General features: G+C 58.1%; 1 protein-coding gene across 1 annotated transcript; it reads left to right on the top strand.

Annotated features, from left to right (window-relative positions):
- Positions 1-3898: 3898 nt before the first annotated feature.
- On the top strand, positions 3899-23990 carry PADI6 (peptidyl arginine deiminase 6). Its single transcript, XM_006066569.4, has 16 exons — positions 3899-4064; positions 4777-4960; positions 6755-6827; positions 9423-9487; positions 10928-11036; positions 11804-11929; positions 14500-14690; positions 14922-15025; positions 17260-17371; positions 18736-18843; positions 19043-19197; positions 19888-20044; positions 20149-20272; positions 21306-21376; positions 22400-22561; positions 23521-23990. Exons 1-16 carry the CDS (start codon positions 3973-3975, stop codon positions 23752-23754), a joined length of 2067 nt encoding a protein of 688 aa, XP_006066631.4. The 5' UTR covers positions 3899-3972; the 3' UTR covers positions 23755-23990.
- The last annotated feature ends 334 nt before the right edge of the window (positions 23991-24324 follow it).

The raw sequence follows: 24324 nt of genomic DNA, 5'->3' as shown, positions 1-24324 counted from the left end.
TTCAAAGACCGCTTCAAAGTTTACTGCCATGAGGACCGTTTTTGGCACTCTTGATGGACACAGTCACTCATTCCAGGACACACACCAACCAAGAGTTCAAACACAGACCACCTCAGCTTTAGAGTGGCGTGAGGCAAAGTACTGCAGATCTGTAGTCGTGAAGCGAAGTCGCTCACTCGTGTCTGCTCTTTTCGACCCCATGGACTGTAGCCCACCAGGCTCCTCTGTCCATGGGATTTCCCGGGCAAGAATACTGGAGTGGGTTGTCATTTCCTTCTCCAGGGGGTCTTCCTGACCCAGGAATTGAACCTGTGTCTCCTGAGTTGGCAGGTGGATTCTTTACCACTGAGCCACCTGAGAAGCCGGAGCAGCCCTTCTGTTAGTCGCTCAGTTGTGTCTGACTCTTTGTGACCCCGTGGACTCTAGCCCGCCAGGCTCCTCTGTCCATGGGATTCTCTAGGCAAGAAGGCAAGAACACTGGAGTGGGTTGTTGTTGTTCAGTTGTTCAGTCATGTCTGACTCTTTGAGACCCCACGGACTGCACCACACCAGATTTCCCTGTCCTTCACCATCTCCTGGAGCTTACTCAAACTCATGTCCCTCGAGTCGGTGATGCCACCCAACCATCTCATCCTCTGTTGTCCCCTTCTCCTCCTGTCTTCAGTCTTTCCCAGCATCAGCATGTTTTCCAATGAGTCTGCTCTTCGCATCAAGTGGCCAGAGTATTGGAGCTTCAGCTTTAGCATCAGTCCTTCCAATGAATAGTCAAGGTTGATTTCCTTTAGGATTAACTGGTTTGATCTCCTTGCCGTCCAAGGGACTCTCAAGAGTCTTCTCCAGTACCACAGTTACTGGAGAAGACTCTTGAGAGATGGAAAACATCAGTTCTTCAGAGCTCAGCCTTCTTTTGGAGAAGGCAATGGCAACCCACTCCAGTACTCTTGCCTGGGAAATCCCATGTACAGAGGAGCCTGGTAGGCTGCAGTCCATGGGGTCGCTAAGAGTCAGACACAACTGAGCATCTTCACTTTCACTTTTCACTTTCACGCACTGGAGAAGGCAATGGCAACCCACTCCACTGTTCTTACCTTGAGAATCTCAGGGATGGGGGGAGCCTGGTGGGCTGCCATCTATGGGGTTGCACAGAGTCGGACACGACTGACGTGAGTTAGCAGCAGCAGCAGCAGCCTTCTTTATGGTCCAACTCTCACATCAAATTACTGGAAAAACCACAGCTTTGACTAGACGGTCACGACTGAGCACAGCACAGCAACTTTCAAACATCTGAATTGAGATTGGTGACTGTTTTATGTCTGGTTCCTGGAAACAGATTCTGAGATGAAGGCTTCCTCGCAGGAGGTTTCTGGGGGGCTGTGGGGGTGCTCTTAGGAACCACACCTGGGAGGGTGTGGGGGCGGGGCAGCAGGAGATAATGAGCTGGGAAGCAGCGGCCACCGAGGGTTTGGGAAACCCCCCCAGGACGCTCTGGAGCTGGGTCCTCAGAGTTGTCCTGAATTGAGACAAGCAGCCTGCCCGTTGTCTCCCCACGGTGGGTGTAGCTGCCCCCAAGGCGGGGTGATGATGACCTCGGGAACTGGCAGTAGACGATTTTAGGAGGGAGACTTGCTGTGAGCAGCCAGAAACCATCGCCTGCAGCAGCTGGGGAGTTAGTGCCTCCACCCCAAATACCATGGTGTCCGCCAGGGACACTGGGACTTGACCACCTCAGAGTGATGCGGAAATGTCACTGCGGGGCTGAGGCAGGACTTCCTACATGGGATGAGCATGCGCGGAAGTGTGGAGATCCATGCAGAGCTGTTTTAAGGTCACAAACACCTCGCTTCATTGGGAGACCTAGGGAAGCCCACTGGGTTATTTCGGCCCGGCAGGGGGAGGGGAGTGGGGGTCATTTAGTCATTTGGGGCCACAAGAGTGTATTGAGCACCTACTGTGTCCAGGCCCCTCCCTTTTGTGGGTGCTGGGGAGTCAGTGGTGAACAAGTGTCCCCTAGAGGGGGAGCAGGACCTGCTCTAGACACAGCCAAGCCCCTCTTGCGCCTGAGATGTCTCTGTGCACCAGGCCGAGGGCCCCCCCCCACAACTATACTCGGAGCCGCACACAAGGCAGGGCTGCCCTCGGGTGGGAGGGACCGAGCTCCTGAGCTGTTCTGCTCCAGAGCCCTGAGCCCTGAGCCCAGCCCTCTTGAGCCCTCCCCAGTCAGGCCGCCCCACCCACCAGCCAGCCTCTGGCTGACGTGTATGAGCAGACGGCTGGGTGTGAGTGAGTCATTTGGGGTGTGAGCTTACACATGGCCGGTGCCTCCTATCTGAGGGGCTAAAATTTTAGAGTTTTCCTGGCCACCCCCTGCCTGCAAGAGCCCCCAGAACAAAGCCACTCCTGATAGTTACACTGCAAACTTAAAACCTCCAGCAAAGGTTTTTCTTTTAATCTCAAATTCACCAAGCCCGGCTCACTGAGTGACCTTCACATGGTACCCAATTTATGTCCCCCCAGGCTGTTATACATGGCTTAATCATCACAGCATCACGTGCCAGGGCAAAAGATCGACAACAAATGTCTGTACATGATGAAACTTACTCGGAATACTACACAGACCTGAAAAGGGATCAGGGTGCTTTTTTACACACCTCATACGTACATGATATGAAGAACTTCTGAGTTATACTGCGAAGTGAACGTAGCAAGGTATGGAATACTGAGCAGTATAAAAGTGAAAAGGAGGGGTGGACATAGATTCATGTTGGCTTGGTGACCTGTAACATCTGTTTGGAAAGATTTAGAACGCGAAGCCACTGGCTGCATCCACATTAGGGAACTAATGGGAGAGACAGAAGGAGGGAAACTGTGTTGCAAGCCCCCTTTTGAACTTGGACCCATATGACTGTCATATGTATTCGAGAATAACCATCAGTTCAGTTCAGTCGCTCAGTCTTGTCCGACTCTTTGCGACCCCATGAATCGAAGCACGCCAGGCCTCCCTGTCCATCACCAACTCCCGGAGTTTACCCAAACTCACGTCCATCGAGTCGGTGATGCCGTCCAGCCATCTCATCCTCTGTCGTCCCCTTCTCCTCCTGCCCCCAATCCCTCCCAGCATCAGGGTCTTTCCCAATGAGTCAACTCTTCGCACGAGGTGGCCAAAGTACTGGATTAACCCACCCTTAAAACAAACAGTCCTAAACTTGGCTGGTGAGCCCCGTGGGCTACAGCATGTGTTCTCATTTCTTGGCTCAGCGAACTCAGCGGAGATGCGGACCTTGCGCAGCGGGGGTCCTCCGTCCGCTCTTTCCACCAATCCCTGCGCGCCCCCGGCTGGGAGCTGATGACACAGCTGTGCTCAAGGAGCCCCCTAACCACCTGGGGAGGGGCGCAGCTGCCTGGACCACACCCCAGGAGTTTGCAGCTTTAACAGGCGCCACCCGCTAGTCAGTTTTGCAGCCATCGGAGCCCTGGGAACCACTGGTCCATCAGTTACCATTTTCCAGGAAGCCCACACCTTAGGATCGAGGCCCCAAAGTCTAGAGGGGCTGCCCGGTGCCCCTCTCCTGCCAGGGCCCCACGCACCCCCTACAGATCCCTGCTCCTGACAGCTCCCAGCTTAGTTACGCCTCCAGCACCAAGGCCAGGTTGACCAATCCCAGGCAGCAGCTTTCCAGCTGGAGGCCGGAGCGCCAGGCAGCCAGCCCCAGCCCCTGCACGTCTGCAGGCATTAGCTGCTTAATGAATTGGTGCTGCCCCGGCTCTGACCCCAGCTGCACCTCAGCAGCGCCTCTCCTCCCAGCAAACCTCCGCGGAGGAAATCAGTTACACTCCAGCAGCTGCTACAGCCTCCTTAACAAGGGGGCGGGCTGGAGGCCCCTGGCCCATAAGAGGGGCGGGCGGTGGGAGCGACCCCGGGGTTGTCAGAAGTTACCGTGCCGGGTGGGGGTAGTCAGCCCAGAGGGCCGTGCCATGGCCTTCCGGAACATCGTCCCTCTGTCCCTGGACAGCCCAACCCACGCTGTGTGTGTGCTGGGCATGGAGATCTTCTTAGACGTCAGCGGGTGAGGAGCTGGGAGCGGGTCCGGGCGGGGAGGCTGGTGAGGCTCTTTGCCTGGGGCGCCCTTGGCTTACGCGGGAGTCGGGGGTTAACTGCACGCTCTGTAACCTACCCCGCTGTCCTGCTCCATCTCAAGGAGCTGAGTTTGGGTCTTTAAGGGCCTCCCAGTCCTGTTTCTACTGCTCCTAGACTGTGGGACCTTGGAAGCACGTGCCTTGCCCTCTCTCGGTCCCCTTCCCCATGAAATGGGGTGAGGGTGACCCCCGAGGAGGCTGTGCGGACTGATGAAGGAGGCTCCTGTGAGCTGGAGCTGCCTTGGGAGGCTAACCCTAACCCTAACCCTAACCCCTGCCTTCCCCTGGTCATGGCACAGACCTGCCAGGCCTTGCTTTTCCCCCGTAGGGAGCCCTCGTGGCTCAGACAAGGGGCCCTCCCCGCCTTGGAAGGGGGGCGTTCATGAATAAGATGTAGCTTGGTAACTTCCAGAGCATCCGCGGGAGGCGGGGTCTGGGCTGCAGCTTGTCTCGGGCCTGCACGGGGTCCTGGGAGCACGGAGTGGTGAGGGGAAGGCTGGCGTGTTAGGACCCAAAAGCGCTTTGACTGTGAGTTGGAGGGCCTCAGCAGCGGAGAGGCTGGGGGCACCCCCTCCAGCTGGGCTCCGGGACGAGAAGGTGGGGCTCCTGTGCGCCAAGCTCTGTCTGCTCGCCGGCCCCCAGGTGTGCCCCGCAGACGTGCGAGTCCTTCTCCGTGGACGCGTCTCTGGGGGTCGTGGTCCGCGTCTGCGGCGCAGACCCGGTGGAGAGCAGGGAGAAGCCGGCCGCGCCCCGCTGGCCCCTGTCGCGCCCCACGGACGTGCTGGTGGCGATGACGTCCCCCAACTTCGCTGAGGACGAGGGCAAGGTAGGCCTTGGGGGGGGCGGGGAGGTGAGGGCAGCTCGCCCAGGAGGCGCTAACAAAAGCCCTGGGGGCTCCCTCCTGACAGCTGGGGTTTCCTGAGCTCTGAGTCTGAAAACTTCAGAGCCAAATGCTTTGATCGCATTCAGTGCTTGCAACCAAACTTTGACCCCCTTTTACAGACAAAGAAACTGAGGCACGGAGTCAGAGACGCACCCTGCCCAAGCCAGTAACTGGCTGAGCAGGGATTCAAACTCAAGGGTGTCTGTCTCCTCCATTCGTGCTTCTGACCACCGCACTAGCTTCCAAATTAGCTTTTTTAAAGTCTGGCCTAAAAGGTTTCAGCAGTAGGACTCAGGCTTTTTGGCTCAGGCTGGTCTCCAGACATGGAGCCTCTTGATGAAACTTAAGAGCTACCACGGGTCCGATGCTGAGTACCAGGTCACGTTTCCCGAGGTCGGCGTTCCCTCTGCTCATGTGTGAGGAAACGGAGCCACAGCCTAAGGGGCCAGACCCAGGATCTGAGCCCAAGCCCATGCCCATCCTCTGGGCAGGATGCCGCCCTGATGGGGCCCGGGGCAGAGAGGTGGACTCTCAGCTCGAACGATGGGCTCGGCTAAATCTGAGCGGTTAGTGGTGGCGGGTAATTAAAATCACGTGATGCCCAGGCCTCGGCCCCTGCCAACCAAACCATCCTCTGGGCCTCATAGCTCCCAGGTGACCCCCGTGTGAGGCTGAGCCGGCACAGCTGAGGGAAGCACGTTGAGGACCTGGGGGCTCTTGTTGCCAGAATGTTCCGGAGGATAGTCAGCAGGGGGCTAAGCTGGGATGACTGAGAGGGAGTACACACCAGCCTCTACACCCGTGCCCAGGGCAGGTGACTCCCCAAGAGGCAGGTGAAAAAGTCGCTCAGTCGTGTCCGACTCTTTGCAGCCCCATGGACAATACAGTCCATGGGATTCTCCAGGCAGAATACTGGAGTGGGTAGCCTTTCCCTTCTCCAGGGCATCTTCCCAACCCAGGAATTGAACCCAGGTTTCCCACATTGCAGGCAGATTCTTTACCAGCTGAGCCACAGGGAAGCCCAAGAGACAGGTAGGACACTCAGCAAGCGTCTCAGATAAGGACTGAGGCTGTGACGTGGCCCAGCTGCGCCCAGAGCAGCTGAGAAGCGTCTGTGCCCAGGGCCCCGCCTCCAGCAGCCCCAGGGCTGAGATGCTTACCCCGGACCCCAGCTAACAGCTGCTTCTGTGGTTCATGATGAAGGCCTGTGGGCAAGGCCAGCGCCTTCTCAAAAGTAGGAAGACTCCTCTGCAAGCAGAGGTTGCTGTGAGACCCAGGACAGGCACCCCCACCCCCAGCAGCCTGTTTCTGGGCAGCTTGGCCCGTCGGAGGCCCCACATCCTCATGGCCCATCTTATGGGGTCCTAGGAGGGTCGGTGTAGCGGGCAGGACAGGGAGGGCAGCTTAAAGCTGACCTCTAGAGCTGCACAGCCCAGGTCATAAATCCGGTTCTACCCCTTTTACTGCCTAATAGTTGAGTCCTGATTTCTCTGTCCTGTGGTTAGAGCCCGCCTGGACGGGCAGTGGTGAGGCCTTGGTGTGGAAGGGCTTGGTGGAGGGTCGTGGCGCATCACACTGGAGGTCTTAACAGCCCAGTAACCCTGTGCGGGCTCCCGGGAGACACTGGAAGCTCAGAAGCTGTGACGTGAGACCGAAGGGAAGCGGCCAGAGCCGGGTACGGGGCCCTGTCCCCGGCCCGTCCGCTAATGCTCCGGGGGTCCCGGGGGGTCTCCACAGGTCCTGGTCTTCTACCACCAGCCCGACGAGGATGCCCCCATGGCCACGGCTGTGCTCCACCTCACAGGCATTGGTGAGTGTCCCCCTGGCCCAGGGGGAATGGCAGGGGCTCTCCCTGTAACGAGAGGCCCCTGTGGACTCATTTGGTGCCCGCTTCCCTCAACGCTCAGCCGCTGCTCTGCCAGCCTCACTCGCTCTCTAAACAGAACACAGGCTGTCGGGACCCCTCGTGTTCACGTCCCCCACCCACCTGTGTCAGGGCCCTACGGCTGCTTCTCTTAATAGTCGGTGATGTCTGGTGCCAAGTTGATCTTAACGATGACAAGCTCTCCCTCATTCAAGAGTATTCCTTCAGCAGTTCTTACTGATGGAGCAAGCCGCCTCCCCTCCTGCCCTCCACTGTATTCTTTCAAAAAAACTTTTGTTTGTATTTTGGGCTGCTGCGGATCTTTGTTGCTGTGCCGGGGCTTTCTATGGCTGCGGGAGCAGGGGCCGCTCCCCAGCTGCGGGGCTCGGGCGTCTCACGGTGGCACGTCTCCTGTTGCTGAGCACCTGCTCTGGAGCTCAGGCTCGGTAGCTGTGGCCCACGGAGCTCAGTGGTCCCGCGGCATGTGGATCCTCTGGGACCGAGGATCGAACCTGTGTCCCCTGCATTGGCAGAAGAGTTCTTTATCACTGGACTGCCAGGGAAGTTCCTGCCCTTTTTCAGATTGGTCCAGAACAAATTATTCCCTTAATAGAAACAAGTCGTGATGCCTGTTCTCTTAAGGAACTAGCTATAATGTCTGCTTTTAGACCTAATTCCATGGTGTCTTCAAACTCTGCCCCCTGCCTCTCTGCATCCTTAGCTCTTCCTCACCTTCCCTTGAACCTGCTCAGACCAGATGCCCACCGCCCCAGGTACCAGAACAGCCTCTCCTGTCCTCGCCTCGGTGGCCCACTCTTCCTCCCCCTGGGCCTTTCTGCAGCATTCGTGACCCTGGTGGTCCTTTCTGGAGCCGTTTCACCTGGAACGCTACAGGGCCCTGCGCCCAGATTTCCTCCACAGCTGCCCTTTCCTTCTCAGATTCCGGTTCTAGATCCTTCGTTGGCCACACCCACGCCCCCAACCCGCCTGGCGGAGTGCTGCAGGCTCGGGCAGCCCACGATGACTCAAAACCCCCTAGCCCAGCGTCTCCCATAAACTCGGAGGCCTACCGGCCACATAGCTCCTTGAGTGTCTGAGCAAAGTCTCACACCGAATAACACTGGGCTGACCCCCCCTACCCCAGATGTCTCTTTCCTAATAGTCCCGGCGTCCTGCTCGATGGTAGCTCCGTCCTTCCAGCTGGTCAGGGCCAAGCCCTTGGGTTCACCCTGAATTCTCTTCCCCGTGTTTATTGTGAATCTTGCTGGGTTACCTCAAGTCTAGCTCAGGTCCAGCCACCCGCCGCTTCTGAAGCTCTGAGCCTGGCCTAAGCCCGGTCACCTCTGCCCGGGTCACTGATCAGCCCTCAGCGAGGTTTCCTGCTCCGTCCTTGATCTTCTGCAGGTCCAGTCTCAGTTCGGCCCCTAGAGAGGCCCCCTCTTTAGAAGGCTGTCTAACATTTCATCCAGTCAGAGCCCGCTCCTGCTTGCCCATGCTCCTGCTTGCCCATGCTCCTGCTTGCCCATGCTCGGGTTAAAGCTGGCATCATCACTGCCCACGCAACCTACCCAGCCTGGCTCCAGGCTCCCTCTGACCCCTCTCTCTCACTTTGCTCATCCTGTCCTAGGTACTCTGGCCTCTGATCTTGGAACTTGCCCCCGTGCGCTTCTTATCCTAACCGCTTTTACCTCAGATACTAACACGGGTCACTTCTTGTCTCCTGCAGGCCTCGGTTCACACTTAGGAGGCTTCTCTGATCTAAAGCTGAGACACCCTGCTGTCCCCTTGTTCCCTGCAGCATGTCACCATCGGACATAACGTGCCTTTTATTTCTTCACCCCTTGCCACTGCGGTGTGTGCGTGGGTACACGCACGCATCCCTAAGATCAAAGCAGACAGGGCCTGTCCTGTGTGCTGCCGGATCCCGAGGACCTAGAACGGTACTTGGTTGGTAACAGGCCTCGCTAAGTGGACGGCAGCAGAGGAGGGCTGTTCCCTTGGCCCTGACATTCCAGCTGAGAGAGAGCATCCTAGATGTCAAGAGCTATGAACTGGGGTAAACCACACGGTAATCAGCAGGGTCAGAGGAGGGGGCGGGAGGTGGGGAATAAAGACCCAGGAGGAGCCTCTATGGTGATACTTGGCAGAAGCCTAGATCCTCAGCCCTAAAGGGCCTTGGAATTCCCACGTACTGAGCCCTGGCTGTGACTCAGCGCCAAGAGCGTTCCTGACGTCTAGGGAGGTGGGCCTTCCAAGTAGGCGTCACCGGGGAAGCAGCCGAGAGGCACAAACGGCATCGTGACCACAGTGCCCCTGTGCTGTGGGCCCCGGGAGGTTGGGAGAGACCCACGGATGCCTGGGACCCTCCAGGCTGGCTCACAAGACTCCGTCTGTCTCTGAACCGTCTTCTAAGCCAGCAGCCTGCCCCAAAGGCTGGAGGACCCTACCACCAGCCCTCGGCCATCCGGAGGGTCCTTGCCTTCAGCTCAGAGGCTGCGTCCGCAGGCCTCAGTGGCTGAGACTGCTTCCCCTCTGTTGCAGAGCTCTCCCTGGACGTGGACATCTACCGCAGCGGGCGCTTTGAGGCGGCCGACAAACAGGCTAAGGTGAGGCTGGAAGCAACCACAGACTCGGCCAGCCCTGGCCCACAGGCTCGTTTTGGCCTCTGTAGTTCTTTTTTCTTAAGATTTATTTTTTAATGACCATTTTTAAAGTCTTTATTGAATCTGTTATATTACTTCTCGGTTTTTAATGCTTTGGTTTCCTTGGCTGTGGCGGCATCCAGGATCTTGGCTCCCCAGTCAGGGACTGAACCCGCACTCCTACAGGGAAAGGCGAAGTCCCAACTGTGGGACTGCCGGGAAGTCCTGTGTCCACAGTGTCTCTATAAAATATATATACACACACACACATATATTTGGCTGGGCCAGGTCTTAGCTGCAACATGTGGGATCTAGTTCCCTAACCAGGGATCAAACCCAGGCCCCCTGCTTTGGGAGCACGGAGACTTAGCCACTGCACCACTAGGGAGGTCTTATAGTGTCTCTTAAGTCAAATTCAGTTCAGTTGCTCAGTTGTGTCCGACTCTCTGCGACCCCATGGACTGCAGCACACCAGGCCTCCCTGTTCATCACCAACTCTCGGAGTTTACTCAAACTCATGTCCCTTGAGTCTGTGATGCCATCCAACCATCTCATCCCCTGTCGTCCCCTTCTCCTGCCTTCAATCTTTTCCAGCATCAGGGTCTTTTCCAATGAGTCAGCTCTTCGCATTAGGTGGCCAAAGTATTGGAGTTTCAGCTTCAGCATCAGTCCTCCCAATGAATATCCAGGACAGATTTCCTTTAGGATGGACTGGTTGGATCTCCTTGCAGTCCCAGGGACTCTCAAGAGTCTTCTCCAACACCACAGTTCAAAAGCATCAATACAAATAAGAACGGGTGGCATCAATTTCTAACACTTCCCAAAAATTAAAATGTCAGTAATTAGGTGTCACTAGGCTCCCATCCTAGCCTGGTCATGTAGCCAGGTAGGCCAGAGGGTCAGCTCTCTCCTCAGATGGAACATGTCTCCTCAAATCCACAGGGGCTTCCCCTGTGGCTCAGCCGGTAAGGAGTTTACCTACACTACAGGAGACACAGGGAACACAGGTTTGATCCCTGGGTCAGGAAGATCCTCTGGAGGAGGAAATGGCAATCCACTCCAGTATTTCTGCCTGGGAAATCCCATGAACAGAGGAGCCTGGTGGGCTACAGTGCATGGGGTTGCAAAGAGTCGGATACAACTGAGTGAGTTACACTTTCCTCAAACCCTACCTTCTATGACCCTGAGCCAAGGTTGGAAACTGGTGACCTGCCTCTAGACCTTCGCCCTCCTCCCAGCCCTCTTACCTGATGCTACTGTCCCGTTCTGTAGGCTCTTGAGTTGACTCTGATGAAGAGTTCGCCCTGGAGGAAGGCTTGACTCTGCCCCGAGGTGGAGCAGTATCTATAAAGCTGAGGATGCACCTGGCTTCGGCCTGAACAAGTGTTCCTGTCTTCTTTACAGAAAACCTGGGTCTGGGGCCCCGGTGGCTGGGGTGCCATCCTGCTTGTGAACTGCAGCCCTTCCGTCTCAGGCCAGCCCATGGACAAGAGCAAGGTGTTCTCCTCTGAAGGTGAGAACGGGCGCTGACCAAGGCCCATCACCCCTCTCCTCCCTGGGCTCCGCCCCACCCTGCAGCAAACCAGACTCCAAGCTCACTCCCTGCTCTGGGCCTCTTGTCAATGGATTGAGCAACTGGGTAGGAAGGGGCCCCGAGGCAAGAACACAGGCTCTGATGTCAGATAACAAACTGCTGTTACTTCCTGGCCATGAACTTGAGTATGTGAGCTTTCCTGGTTTTGTCTCCCCACCTGTAAAACGGGGGTCATACAAAGGACATCATGGGTGCTTGAGGACTAAACAAGGACCTACAAGGCGTAGGCCAGACGCTTCCTGAAAACCCACTTGTAGCCTGGGGGCAGGACCCTGAGTGTCCTGACAAAAGCCCTCTTAGATCTGGTCCTGATCTGTGATCAGGATGTAGATCCCAAGTCTCAGCTGTAGAATGGGGTGTCCTGGTTCACACCAAAGCTGGAGGGGAACCCCTGCTGGGCTGATGTGCCAGGCCCTGATCTAGGAGTTTGTGGGGACCCATCTGCCCCTTACAACGGAAAGGGTAACCGCCAGCCTCACTGGAGTAGGCCCAGGACGGCAAGCTGCCTGTGGCCATCTGGGAGGCGAGTGGCAGACAGTGACGCAGGCCTGGGCCAGGGCAGGAGGCCAGGGGTCTTTGGAGCTCCAGAGTTAACACAAGCCCCCGACCCCCAGCCCTACTGCCCCCTCCACCCTGGGGCTTTGGCCTCCAGAAGCCCCTAAACCTTTACCTTCTCTTTTGTTCAGAAGTAAAGAGTTTGTCCCAGATGGTGCTGAAAGTTCAGGGGCCCAGCTGCATCACAAAGAATTACCGGGTGGTTCTCCACACCTCCAAGGAAGAGTCGGAGAAGGCACGAGTCTACCGGCCACAAAGTGAGTGAGTGTGAGCATGTCAGGGCAGTTTGTGGCCATCCCCGCCCCGGGCAGGGTCCCCGGCAGGAGGTTGCTGGGGACCTAGGGCAGCAGCTCAGGGTCTGTTGCAGCCGGACATGTGTCCCTGAAGCCCTCTGGCTGCCGCCCCCCAACCCCACGTGGTTCTAGAAACAAGACGCTGCTGTGAAAGCCGCCATTGACTATAGCGGGTGTGGTTGGGAGACGAAGACGCCAAGTCAACGGGAAAGTCTCGGTTCTCAGAGCCGGTCATTACGACCTTGAGAAGAACTGTGGAGATAAAGTCCGAGTAGAGTTTCCTGGTGGCCCAGAGGTCAGGACTTGGTGCTTTCACTGCAGTGGCCGGGGTTCAGTCCCTGGTTGGGGAACTAAGAACCCGCGAGTCATGCAGCGTGGCCAAAAAGCCAGTGAAACAGGCAAGCCGAGTGGACACAGGCCACAGAAGGGACCTACCATAGAGGGACGTGTATGGCGGCAGTAACTGGCTGAGGGCTGGCACGGCCGGGCAGCGGGGTGGGGGCTGGATCTAAAGGTGGCAGAACACAAGCACACCCGTGTGCAGACGGGACCCTCCAATGGAGGTGGGACATGGATTTAGGAGAAGTTACAGGATGAGTAATCAGTATTCTGAATACAGGAAGTGCACGAGTTAGTGGACACAGAATGGTGTTTCCACGTGCTATGAGGCAGCTCTCTGATTGATCATGTCCTCAGAGGTTGCAGTGTGGCGGTTTCTCCAGGGGCTTGAATGCCAGGGTCTGAGGTCTCGGTGGGCAGCTGGCAGTGTGTGCGGGGGAGTGGGTAGGGTAACGGATCTTGGAACACGAGGGGAACGCCAAGGGGAGTGAAGGCAGGGGCTGGAAATAGGCCCTGTAGAAAGGTCTGAGGCTGGGATGAGAGTGTGGAGGAGCCGAGAAGACTGAAAAAGGTGCCAGCTCTGTTTTGCAGGGGGCGTGTGAGCCTTGACGCTGGCGTCCAAGGCGGTGCAGACCTCGAGTTCATTGAAATAAGCTCGCAGAAGTGGACTGAAAGGTCTGGTCTCTGGAGATGGTTCCCACCACGCTCGGGGTGGAGACAGCCGTTGCTGAAACAGCCCAGGCAGGATGGTGAGGGTGGCGGTCAGGTACGGAGGGGAAGGCGGCAGGTGGCATTACCTGAGCATGCCCGTCAGAGGGCGGGAGTCCTGAGGAATGAGGTGGTCTAGAAGTGCCATCGAAGATCAGAGGGCATCTGCCCCGCCTCTAGGCCAGTAGTCCATGGAAGGTAGGAGAAAGCCGCACGGTTCAAGGAAGTGCCTACTCGGTGCCCTGGGGCACCAGCTCTAGAAGGATAAGCGTGTTGCCTGCTCCCACAGCCCAGGGCAGAGGGACAGAGAGCCAAGGACCGAGCAGGGGCTTGGGATGGAGGTGGGGAGGGCGCAGGGGAAGCCAGGCTGAGCAGGGCCAGGCCCGGGCGGACGAGAGCAGGAAGGGCCTCCAGGTGAAGGTAACCGCTGTGGCCGGCCCTGCTGCTGCGTTTTTTTTTGTTTGTTTTAATTTGGCCTTCTCGGGTCTTTGCTGAATCTCGCAGGCGCTCTTGCTGTGGTGCTTGGGGGCTGGGGCACAAGAGCTCAGGAGTTGTGGCATGTGGACTTAGCTGCTCCGCGGCATGTGGGGTCTTAATCGCTTGACTGAGGATTGGGCCGGCATCCCCTACCTTGCAAGGTGGATGCTTAACCACCTGGATGCCAGGGACGTCCCCGGCTGCCTTTTCTGTGTAACATGGATGGTTGTTAAGCAGCTGCCCCCAAAGGGGCGAGGATGCCAGTGAGCCCAGCCCCCCCACTTAGCGGCCAGTTTATAGGGAAGCCCACAGGGAATCGGCTATGCTTCTAGATATGAGAGACAGCCCCGGCAGAGGGGAGAGACCAGGGGGCGGGGGGCCACACCCCAGCCCTGCAGGCAGATGGGACCAGGGGCCCTGCAGGGACGTGGGGGAGTCTCACCCCTTCACGGCCGGGCCCGGGCCAGCGAGGAGCCCCGCAGGCAGACGGGAGCAGGGGCCGTGCGTGTGCGTCCCCAGCGCTGGGGTGGCCGGCCGGCCCGCCGCACACCCAGGCCAAGCCTGCAGCCGGCGGCCCTAGTGCCCGCGACGAGGCTCTTCTGAGCCGCCTGGAGCCCGTCTGCCTGGAGCCACAGCCCCACTCGGTGATCCCTGTGTTACAACCCAGAGCAAGAGGCTGGTGGCCCGGGCCTGGGCCCCGGCTTGTACTGGATGAGGCTCCCAAGCCTGTCTCTGAACAGTCTCTCGCCTTGAAGACTTATGACACTCTTCCCAAGTGGGTCAAAGCATAGAACCACCATGAGCCTTCACTTCCTGAAGGCAGGTGTTTGAGTCCCAACCCCCGGCAGCTCTTTAAAGAGCAATTGGCCCTCACTGATAAACAAACATCTAGCTATCCATTAAGCCCCAAACGCCAGGAACCTAGGGACACAGCCAGCCCGGGGCTCCCAGCCTGGCTTCTGACCCGAGGAGCGTGACATCGGGTGTGGTCTGCCCTCCTTTCCTTCTAGATGATGGTTCTACGACCTTCGAGTTGGTTCTGGGGCCTGAGCAGCACGCCTATACCTTGGCGCCCCAGTGGGATGACGTGAAGGGCACCTTGAGGGAAACCTTCTACGTTGAAGCCTTAGAGTTTCCATCCGCCAGCTTCTCGGGCTTGATTTCCTTCTCGGCCTCCCTGGTAGAAGAGTCTCAAGACCCGGTATGACCCCGTAGTAGCCAAACAGCCCTCGGGGCAGGGACTGTGGAGGAAGGAGACCTCACACAGCCGGGCAGAAGATGGGGGCACGGTGGGGCCGGGGTGTCGTCAGCTTCGGGTGAGGGCCCAGTGGGGTGCGCTGAGCTGAACAGCTGGAGGCCTGGGGGGAGGGTGGGCAGGAACCAGGCCTTCCATCGCAGCGAGATATAAGCGGGACCTCGTCTTGCACCGCAGCTGGTTCCAGAGACCGTGCTGTGCAAAGACACAGTGCTGTTCCGGGTGGCCCCCTGCATCTTTGTCCCCAGCACCCAGATGCCGTTAGAGGTGTACCTGTGCAGGTAAGAGACCCAGGCTGCCGGGCCGGGTCGTTTCTATAACTGCTACGTCTGCCGGCAGGGCGGGAAAAGGCGACTAGACCTCTCACCAGGAAGGCGAACTCCTTCCCCACGCCAGTCATCCAGGGCTTGTTAGGATACTTAAGAAGGGGTTGCAGCGGTGACCGCGACGGTCCCCGTCGGCTCTTACCAAAAGGCAGACAGCATAGGTCCCCATAGGATCGAGGGCTGTGAAGCCAGGTATTAATAAAGGGGCACAGGGTAAGGCTGAGACTGCTCCAGCAAGGAGGCGTGAGCGACCAGGAGACGGTGGGGAGAGGGGCGGGGAGGACGGCAGGGCGGTGGACAGGGCTGGGCGTGTTTAGGTTGTAGCCTCTGGGGCTGCAACAGACCCTCAAACACTGGGTTTTTTTTTTAATTTGGTTGTGCCGGGTTCTAGTTATGGCATATGGGATCTAATTCCTGACCAGGGATTGAATCCAGGGCCCCTGCACTGGGACCATGGAGTCTTAGCCACGGGACCACCAGGGAAGTCCCAGGAAGGCTGTCTTTTCTTTTTTTTTTTTAAGGGAAGCAAAAAATGATGGTAATGGATGAGATCCAGTGGAGAAAGGAAAACTTAATGGGGCAAAGAGCAGACAAGTCACAGGGCCTTAAATGGCCAGCCCACCCACTTTCTAGGAGGGAAAGCGGGACGCGCTGCTTGGAGGAAGTGTCAGTGGTGAGAGGCTGCCTGGTGCCAGGGACCTGGTGAAGTTGCCACCTTAGAGACTTGCCAGTGTGGGGTTTCCCCAACTGTTTTCAGTAAAGAGTTCTAGAGAAGAATAAATACAGAACTAAATCCAACCAGGGTGGGGGTTTTTCCAGGCAGATAAGCCCAAGGAGAAGGACAAGCATGTGATTGTTATGGGGCATCACAGACTCGATGTCGGATATGGAGAAAGGCAAAGACGTGGGCTGATGGGAATAAAAGTGGTTGAGAGGCAGGAATCCCAGTGAGGTCGAGCTGCAGACCCAGGGATCAGACAAAGTGAGGGGAAGATGGAGCTGGTAGAGCTGGACGGCTGATCTTGGAGCTGGGGAGACCACCGGGATGGGAGGGCAGAGATAAGACCTTGTCAAGTCCAGGATCGGAAGAGGTCTGGTGGCCTGGATGTAGCATCTTATGGCAAGGACCTCCGTCCCTCCTCCAAACCTAGTGGAGGGGTAGGACAGAAACAGCTCTGCCGTGGAAGGGGCTGATAGGGGAGTAGGGTCTGCTGAGGAAAGCCAGGCTTCAGAATGAGAAGGGAGGAGGGCAGAGCTTGAGGTATTCTCCTGACAACAGATATCCAGGTTCCAGGTCTGTCTTTGCCTTCTGTATCTGAAGACAAAAGTTCACTCACAGCAGGCATCTGCTGAAACTCGGATCTAAAGACTCGCCCGTGGGGGAGGTATTCAGGCATGGCTTGACCCAGCTTTGCCACAGATGGTGTGCGAGACTGGGGCTGCATCTCCTCCCCAGCACGCACCTCAGACGTCCCAGACCTTATCAAGCTGCTCCATTCCCTGCAGTCTTGTCTGTGTAGAGCTGAGAAATAGGTTCATTTGGAACACGAGCATGGAAGAGCAATTCAAGTTTTGGATCTGGAGTAGACCCCAAATTGTTTACACTTCCCAAGGGTGACCGTGCTGGCCTTCAGTTCATGAGGACCTGTTTGTAGAATGGGGTGGTCTCAGTGTCCGCCTCAAACGTCGTCATTTCTCTCCAGCACTGACCGGGTGTGCGCTGTGGGCCTGTCAGCCTGGGGCTACGCACGGTGGCACCGAGGCCTCGGGGCTCAGCACCCAGCCCCGACCCCCTGTGAATGACAGCCGCACGGCCATCTCAAGGGGGCACTCGGCTTCTCGAGGAAAAAACGCAGCCTCTGTGGGGAGAGAAGAGACCGCCCCTGGGTAGACTGAGGCAGTTCCCAGACCGCTGGGCAGCGGGAAGGGACTGCAGGGCAGGCACGAGCCGGTCCTAGGACCCAGAGCAGAGACTGACGCTAGCAACTCTTGATCTGACTTCGCCGTGGGCTGGGCAGAGTGAGGCTGGGGCGGGCACACCCTGGGCGCGCCAGCCGGGGCTCCATGAGCGGGGGGACAGCACTCTGCTCCCCTCGAGGGCAGGGGCGCCCCTTTCCCCTGGGACTGAGAGGTCACGGCAGGTGGGAGAGTTTGGCAGCCTCCCCAGACCGGCGCGTCTCCCGTGGCAGAGAGCTGCAGGTCCAGGGCTTCGTGAGCACTGTGACTGAGCTGAGCGAGAGGAGCAACAGCCAGGTGGCGTCCGTCTACGAGGACCCCAACCGCCTGGGCCGGTGGCTCCAGGTAACAGCCCTGTGGCGAGGGGCGGGGGCGGGCCCACGAGTGACCCACCGCAGGCCCCGCCAGCGTTCACTCAACCCCCCAGCGGAGCTAAGCCGGCCAGGGACGGCCCTGTCCTCAGCGGGGGCCGAGATGAAACGACTTGCCCAAGCCCAAGCCACTAAGGATAAAGCTTAGGCTCCAGCCCCTCCCCTTCCGGAATGCTCATGTTCGGGACCACAGGACACGCAGCCCTAAGCCCCAGGTTTCCGAGGATCTGACACCTCCAGCTACAGGGTCCAGCTCAACCCTGGCTGAGCACAAAGTGTCGAGCCCAGCCTTTTGAGGTCCAGTTCTCTGTTCACAAACAAGCCCCGCTCTATGTGGCAGAGATGAAGGAATACCGACCTCTGCCCCGATCTCACCGCAGCAGAACTCTAAGTGCTGTGAGAGCAGGAAAGCGAGACGATCGGCTGAGTTCCTAGATCAGCCTCGGGGGTGTGGGTGCTCAGGACAGTCCTCAAGCTGAGGAGGCAGGAGCTGGCTGTGCAAAGGCTGGGGTGGGGGTGGACTGAAGTAGGAGGCCTTCGGGCACAGAAACAGCTGAGATCCACCCCGTGTGGAACAGAAAAGCTGGTGTGGCCAGACCAGACCCAACAGTCGTCAGAGGTAAGAGCCGAGTTTTATTTATCGGGGAAATATTAAGCCAAGTTAAGGAAGGGAAGAAACCAATCCCAAGCAAGGTGACACGGAAAGATATGAATCAGGGAAGTTGAATACTCTGACTTAGGGTTTTAAAACTCTTTCTTTTTGGCTGTGCTGCACAGCACATGGGGTCTTAGTTCCCCGATTGTGCCCCTGCAGGGAAAGCGTGGAGTCTTTTAACCACTGGACCAGCAGAGAAGTCCTTGACTTAGGTTATGAAGAGACCCTCTGGTTGAGAAATAGAGCCAACCTTAGGAAGGGCAAGAACAGAAGAGAAGCTGACTGGAGGGTCTTGCAGTCATACAGGCAAGAGGCCGTCAACCCCAGGTGGCTTCATCTGAACAGTCCCAGAGAGGAGTCCACTGGGAACAGATTTTGGAAATAAAACCAGCGAGGTCTGTTCATGGACTAGGGTACGGAAGACGAGAGGAGGAAGAATCTTGGATGACTCATCAGGTTTTAAACCTGATGAACCGAGCGACTGGTCAGGGAAAGCCCCCAAGGCAGGGGAATGTCTGAGCAGGGTTTTGAGGGTGGAACAGGAGTTTGCAGGAAGCCAGAGGGAGTCTCTCTGTACCCGAAGGGGGCCTGGGTAGAGGGAGCATTGTGGCTGGAAAACTGAACGTGGGAAAGTAGTTGATGGAGCGAGAGAAACTCACCCCCCATCTCCCTGTCTCCTCCAGGATGAAATGGCTTTCTGCTACACCCAGGCTCCCCACAAGACTGTCTCCTTGGTCCTGGATACCCCTCGGGTCGCCAAGCTCGACGATTTCCCCATGAAATACTCACTGGTGGGGGCTCAATTTGACTGATCTGAACTTGGTCCGCCTTCTCGGGTCTGGTGCCTGCCAGGAAGCGATGGGTGCTGGGGAGAGGGCCCTGGTGGCGTCTGGGGGAGGGGTTGGGACTCTACCGGGAGTCTGGAATGGGTAAGACGGAGGCTTGAAGCCCCTGTCTCCTGACAGCTGCCCTGGCCGGGTCTCCTTCCAGAGCCCTGGGGTTGGCTACCTGACTCTGCGCACCCAGGACCACACGGTGGCCAGCATAGATGTCATTGGGAAACTGATGGTGTCCCCCCCTGTGAAGGCCCAAGGAAAAGAGTACCCTCTGGGCAGGGTCCTTATTGGCAGCAGCTTTTACCCCAGGTGAGGCAGGAGGCCAGGTGGTGGCTGCCTTAAAACCAAGGGGAGGGACCCTCAAAGTTTGCCTGGATCCACCTGATTCCCAGGGGGCTCAACAGGTCATCTGCTCTGGGCCTTAACCCATCAAGTCAGGTCCCCTGAGTCCTCATGTAGGAGACTGGCGGGAGAACGGCAGATGAACTGCTCATTCCGAGTGGCAATTTCCAGGGTTTCAAAGGAAGCACGTCACGTTTGGTCGGCCTGTTGACCCAACGGGATGTACTGCCACAGATGGTGTGGCTAGATTTCTTGGTGGCTGTTCATCTGTTATAGAGCCAGGAAATACTTGCGTCCTGGGGCTCAGTCTTTATCTAGAATCCCTTGGCTCAGTCCTGAGTTGAGCCAGAGTAAAGAATTTCAATTTTTATGGAGGTATAGTTGACTTACAATGTCTTAATTTCTGCTGCACAAAGCGATTCAGTTATACGTACACGTGTTCATATTCTTCTCCATTACGGCTTATCACAGGATGTCCAATGTCGTTCCCTGCGCTGTGCAGTAGTAAGGGATTCTTAATAACCACCGCCCCCTGCCACGGCCTGGCCGATGGTTAGCGCGCCGTGTTACCTGAAGGTTGCCTGGCTCTCAGGGAGCAGTTGGCCGCCAACCTGGGCCACACCACCCCCTGGGCTATTCTTTCCACCTTCCCTTTAGCAAGGACTCCCGGAACATGAGTCGGAGCCTCCAGGACTTCCTCCGTGCCCAGCAAGTCCAGGCCCCCGTGGAGCTCTTCTCCGACTGGCTGATGACCGGCCATGCCTGCGAGTTCATGCGCTTCATCCCCGCACAGTACAAGGTGGAGGGCAAAAAGGTCTGTGTCGGGGGCAGGTGGGGATGTCTCCCTCCCTCTTCCAAAGACTCCTGCAAGCTTCTGGAGGGGAAGCTGGCATCCGACCCTCCTCCTCTGTTCCCCAGGACTTCCGGCTGCTCCTGGCCAGCCCCAGCTCCTGCTACAAACTGTTCAAGGAGAGGCAGAAGGAGGGCTATGGAGATGCGATGCTCTTTGAAGGGCTTAGGAAGGACCAGCTCCTTTCTAACGGTAAGGGAGCCCCTCGGGCCCCTGTGTCCTTTCCAGACGGCCACCTCCGCTTTGTCCCTCCTGATGGAAGGGGTCCTCAGGAAGCATGGGAGCATAAAACACGCCATCTTAGAACGTCGTGTTCCCTTTCAGGGTAATTCTGGTTGTATTAGGGCAGATCAGTCAGAAACCCTGGGGCAGCTGAGAGGCTGCTAGGATATATGCAGCAGGGAGCTTAACACACGGCCGGCTCCGTGCTCCAGGGGGACAAACCAGATGCTACCAACGCCAGCGTCTGGACCTCTCTGGGGACGCTGGATGAAGTATCTGGGCGTGGGGACTTCGGGTCTCTGGTCGCCCTTCAGGAGGAGGCAGTGGGCAGACTGTGGGGCCTGCTGCCATGGCAGTCCTGGCCTATCCCTTCTGGGGACCTAGAAGGGGAGCTGGGGTGCTGCTGTCGTTCTCAAAGTGTGGCCTGAGGACCGGCAGCTTTAGCGCTCCAACTGGGAGTCTGCTAGAAACGAAGAACTTCAGACCAGTCTTTGGGGTGGGGCTCAGGATCTCACGGTCCGAGGACTTCCGAAGGTGACCTTGAGCACGAACTGCCTGTCACACACCAGTGACTCTGTCGTCTCAGTTGATGGCAGAGCTGGGCAACTGAACAACGTGGAATAACGCGGTCAAGACCACAGGCGGCAGGCGGCCAGGTCGGGAGGCAGGGAGGCGCCCAGGCGGGCGCGGGCTGACGGCGCTGCTAACCTGGCCCAGACTGCCTGCCTCACAGCCTGTGGCAGGCTCCCCCACTCCAGCCAGGGACGGAGGGGCCGGCTGTGGCGGTGGGCGTCCTCCTTGGCCTTTGACAGACCCCGCTGGGTCTCCAGATGTGATTTGACCTAGAGTGGGCCCCTGGAGACGAGTTGGGCCACCCGCCATAGCCCCTGGCTGGCATGACAGCCTGACTAGTGAGCCGTCCCCAGGACGGGAGTCTGCCCAGCCCTGGACCATGGTGCCCACCCTGACCCCCAGCCTGCCTGCCCTCTCCTCCTTCCTACAGGGAGGGAGGCCGTTACCATCAACCAGCTTCTGGCTGACAAAAAGATGAGGAAGCAGAATGACTATGCAGAGGTACGGACCACGGATGGGGGGGGACCTGCTCCAAAAGGCAGGGGAAGGCAAGGACCACCTCAGCAATGGGTCCCCAACTGCACAGTGATAACTGACCGAGCGTCACGCACAACACCCGACTCTAGTCCTCACAGGGACCCTATGAAGTGACCTTGCCTTGTCCACGCGGATGGCGAGGCTCACAGAGCTGATGCCAATGAGCTGGGAGACTGATCTGAACCCCAGGGTGGCCCAAGTCAGCTAGTGTTGGACCAAAGTCAGGGCTCTCTCAGCACCCCCAGCTCCTCCAGGAAGCTCTGAGCTCCAGAGAGCACCCCAGGGCCTTCTCGACTCTTCTGGATGAAACTGCCCGGCACCTCAAATCTTTGAAAACGCGAATCACGAGCTGTGAGAAGCGGATGTCCCAGAAAGTAAACAACCTCTAACGGGGAAGCCGGGGCCTGTAGAAGGGCAAGGACGGGCCCAAGGTCACCCGTTAGCACAACGCCGCTTGCCCCACTGAGTCCTTAGGGCTCCCAGCCAAGGCATGCGCTGTGCTCTGACCTTTGAAACAGGGGAAGCTTCTGGGCACTGCAGGGTGGGCAGCAGCCAGGTGGGGGTCCAAACAGAGCCCCTGAGTCCTGGTGACACGCACCCTGGGCGTAGGGTCATGAGCCCTTTGTCATAAACCTGGGAGGTGGCTCAGGCACTGGGTGAGCTGGTCTGGGGAGGGACGTGCCCGGTGGGTCCACTGCTGGTGTCCATCTCTACGGACCTGACAACGATCTGAGGACCGATTTTGCCCTCGCCCAGGTCCCCCACTCTAGCCAGGATCAAAGCCCAAGGGGCCCCCACGTTACCATGGAATTGGGACTGGGAGCCGGCCCAGAGCTGACGAGCTGGCAGATCCTAGCCTGAGAGACCAGGCGTCTGCACTGAGCCCCGCTGCAGAGGGCCGGCCCCCTGCCTGCAGTCGCTGCCAAGGAGGCCAGCTCCTCGGGGCTGCGCCTGAGCGCCCTCCCTTCCTGCCCCCACCCCCCGCAGAAGTGTATCCATGTGAACCGCGGCATCCTCAAGAGGGAGCTGGGCCTGCAGGAGGAGGACATCATCCCCGTCCCACAGCTCTTCTGCCTGGAGCACATCGCCAACGCCCCCCCCAGCGAGCAGACCAAGAAGCTCTATGCCCGGCCCTACTTCCCCAACCTGGTGAGGGCTGCAGGCTGGCCGGCCTCGGGGCTAGACTAGAGGAGGGGCCCCGCAGACAGGGGTGCCTGAGAGGAAGGGGCGGCCCCCCGTTAGGGGAGACCCCTGCAGGGAGCAGGTGAGCGGGGCCCATCTGCTGGCCACAAGACCAGACAGTCTCTCTCGTGGGGTCTTTGTGCATCTGCAGCACCCTCCGATTTAGAACAGGAATTGGGCATTTGGCGGTGTGGGTATTATGAGAGACCTCTGCTAGGCCAAGCCTCTTCCAACCGTGGTCTACACCTGACCTTTCTCTTACCACTGTGACTTCTGATGGAGGCGCCTAAAACGATTTGAGACACTTGTCAATTTCTTAAACACTTGCAGGCCTCTCTAAGCCCTGGGGATGCAGGACCTGCATTCAATCGATAATGGTTCTTTTTACAAAACCAGGGAGGCCCTCAGGGGGAGGAATATAGGAGCCTGTCCCGGCCCCAGGAGAAGGGAGGTGTGGGTAATGGTGGGAGAAGCTGTGTTTGAGGAAGAGATGCTGGTGTGTGAAGTGGACAGAAGTCCCGTGACGAAACCGGGGGTGGAGAGCATTCCAGCAGAGACAGGCGAGGGGACACAAACACGACTGAACGTCCAGGCAGGAGAAATGCAGTACAGGGGGCCGGAGAAGCCGTGAAGCTGGGCCCCGGCCGGGCAGGATCTGGTCTTGCTACTGAGAAATGCAGGAGTCACTGGAGGGTCCAGTGGAGTGGGGAGGTTTGCTCAGAGGGATGAGTGACGCCTGCCTGAGCACAGGCTCGGGGAAGGGTGCGCTGTGCTCGTCTTTCCTGGTCTAGCCCAACTGCAGACGCAGCTGCGTTTTCCCTGCACTGAACCCCGTGGTCTTCTTGAAGCCTAGAGGACTGGGGGGCTTTTCCTCCACGGCTCTGACCCCTGTCCAGGCCTGACCTACCTAACCGCGCCCCCAACAGCTGGAGATGGTCATTATGGGCTTGAACCTGGGCATCCCCAAGCCCTTCGGGCCCCGGATCAACGGCACCTGCTGTCTGGAGGAGCGGATCTGCCAGTTGCTGGAGCCGCTGGGCTTCCAGTGCACCTTCATCGATGACTTCGACTGCTATCTGACTGAAATCGGAGACTTCTGCTCCTGTGCCAACATCCGCCGGGTGCCCTTTGCCTTCAAGTGGTGGGGCATGGTCCCCTAGACCATGTGAGCGCCGCCAGCCCGGCCCCGCCCGCGCAGCACGCAAGGCCCGCCGTCGCCACCCAACAGCGAGATTTGTGCCCTGCTCAGGGCCCCCCTTCCTCACCCTATGTGTCTCCAGCTCCCCGCTGCTCAGCGGTGGCAGCTGGCAGCCTGAGCCCCTTGGGAGAGCTTGGGAATGGCCTTCAGTGGAGAAGTTACTGAAGGCCCAGTAAAGTCCTAGCTGTTCTGACTGCACCTTGGCTGTGACCTCCTTGTTTGGGGCTGGGGGTGGTGGGGCCAGGGGCTAACCACTCAGGATGGAAAGCATTAACAGCTGGGACACCTGGGGTCAGGCTACCCAGGAAAAGGCGGGGGGCCAGGCTGCCTCGGAGCTGCCCGGAGCAGGAAGTGGCTCGGCTCAGGTCACGGTCATCTTCCCCAGTGGATCTTGATGCTTGAACTGCACGTGAGACTCTAGGCTGGGAGAAGGGAGAGGGCTCCCCTTTGGCCAGGTGGGAGCTGCTGGGGGCCAGTCCTAAGGAACTGACCCTGGGCCTCGTTGACAGTGGGCTTCAGCAAGGACAGGCTC

This window comes from Bubalus bubalis, chromosome 2, assembly GCF_019923935.1.
Source record: "Bubalus bubalis isolate 160015118507 breed Murrah chromosome 2, NDDB_SH_1, whole genome shotgun sequence".
Classification (NCBI taxonomy): Eukaryota; Metazoa; Chordata; class Mammalia; order Artiodactyla; family Bovidae; genus Bubalus; species Bubalus bubalis.
Note: the sequence above shows the minus strand (reverse complement) of the source record. Positions and strands in the feature narration are given on the sequence as shown.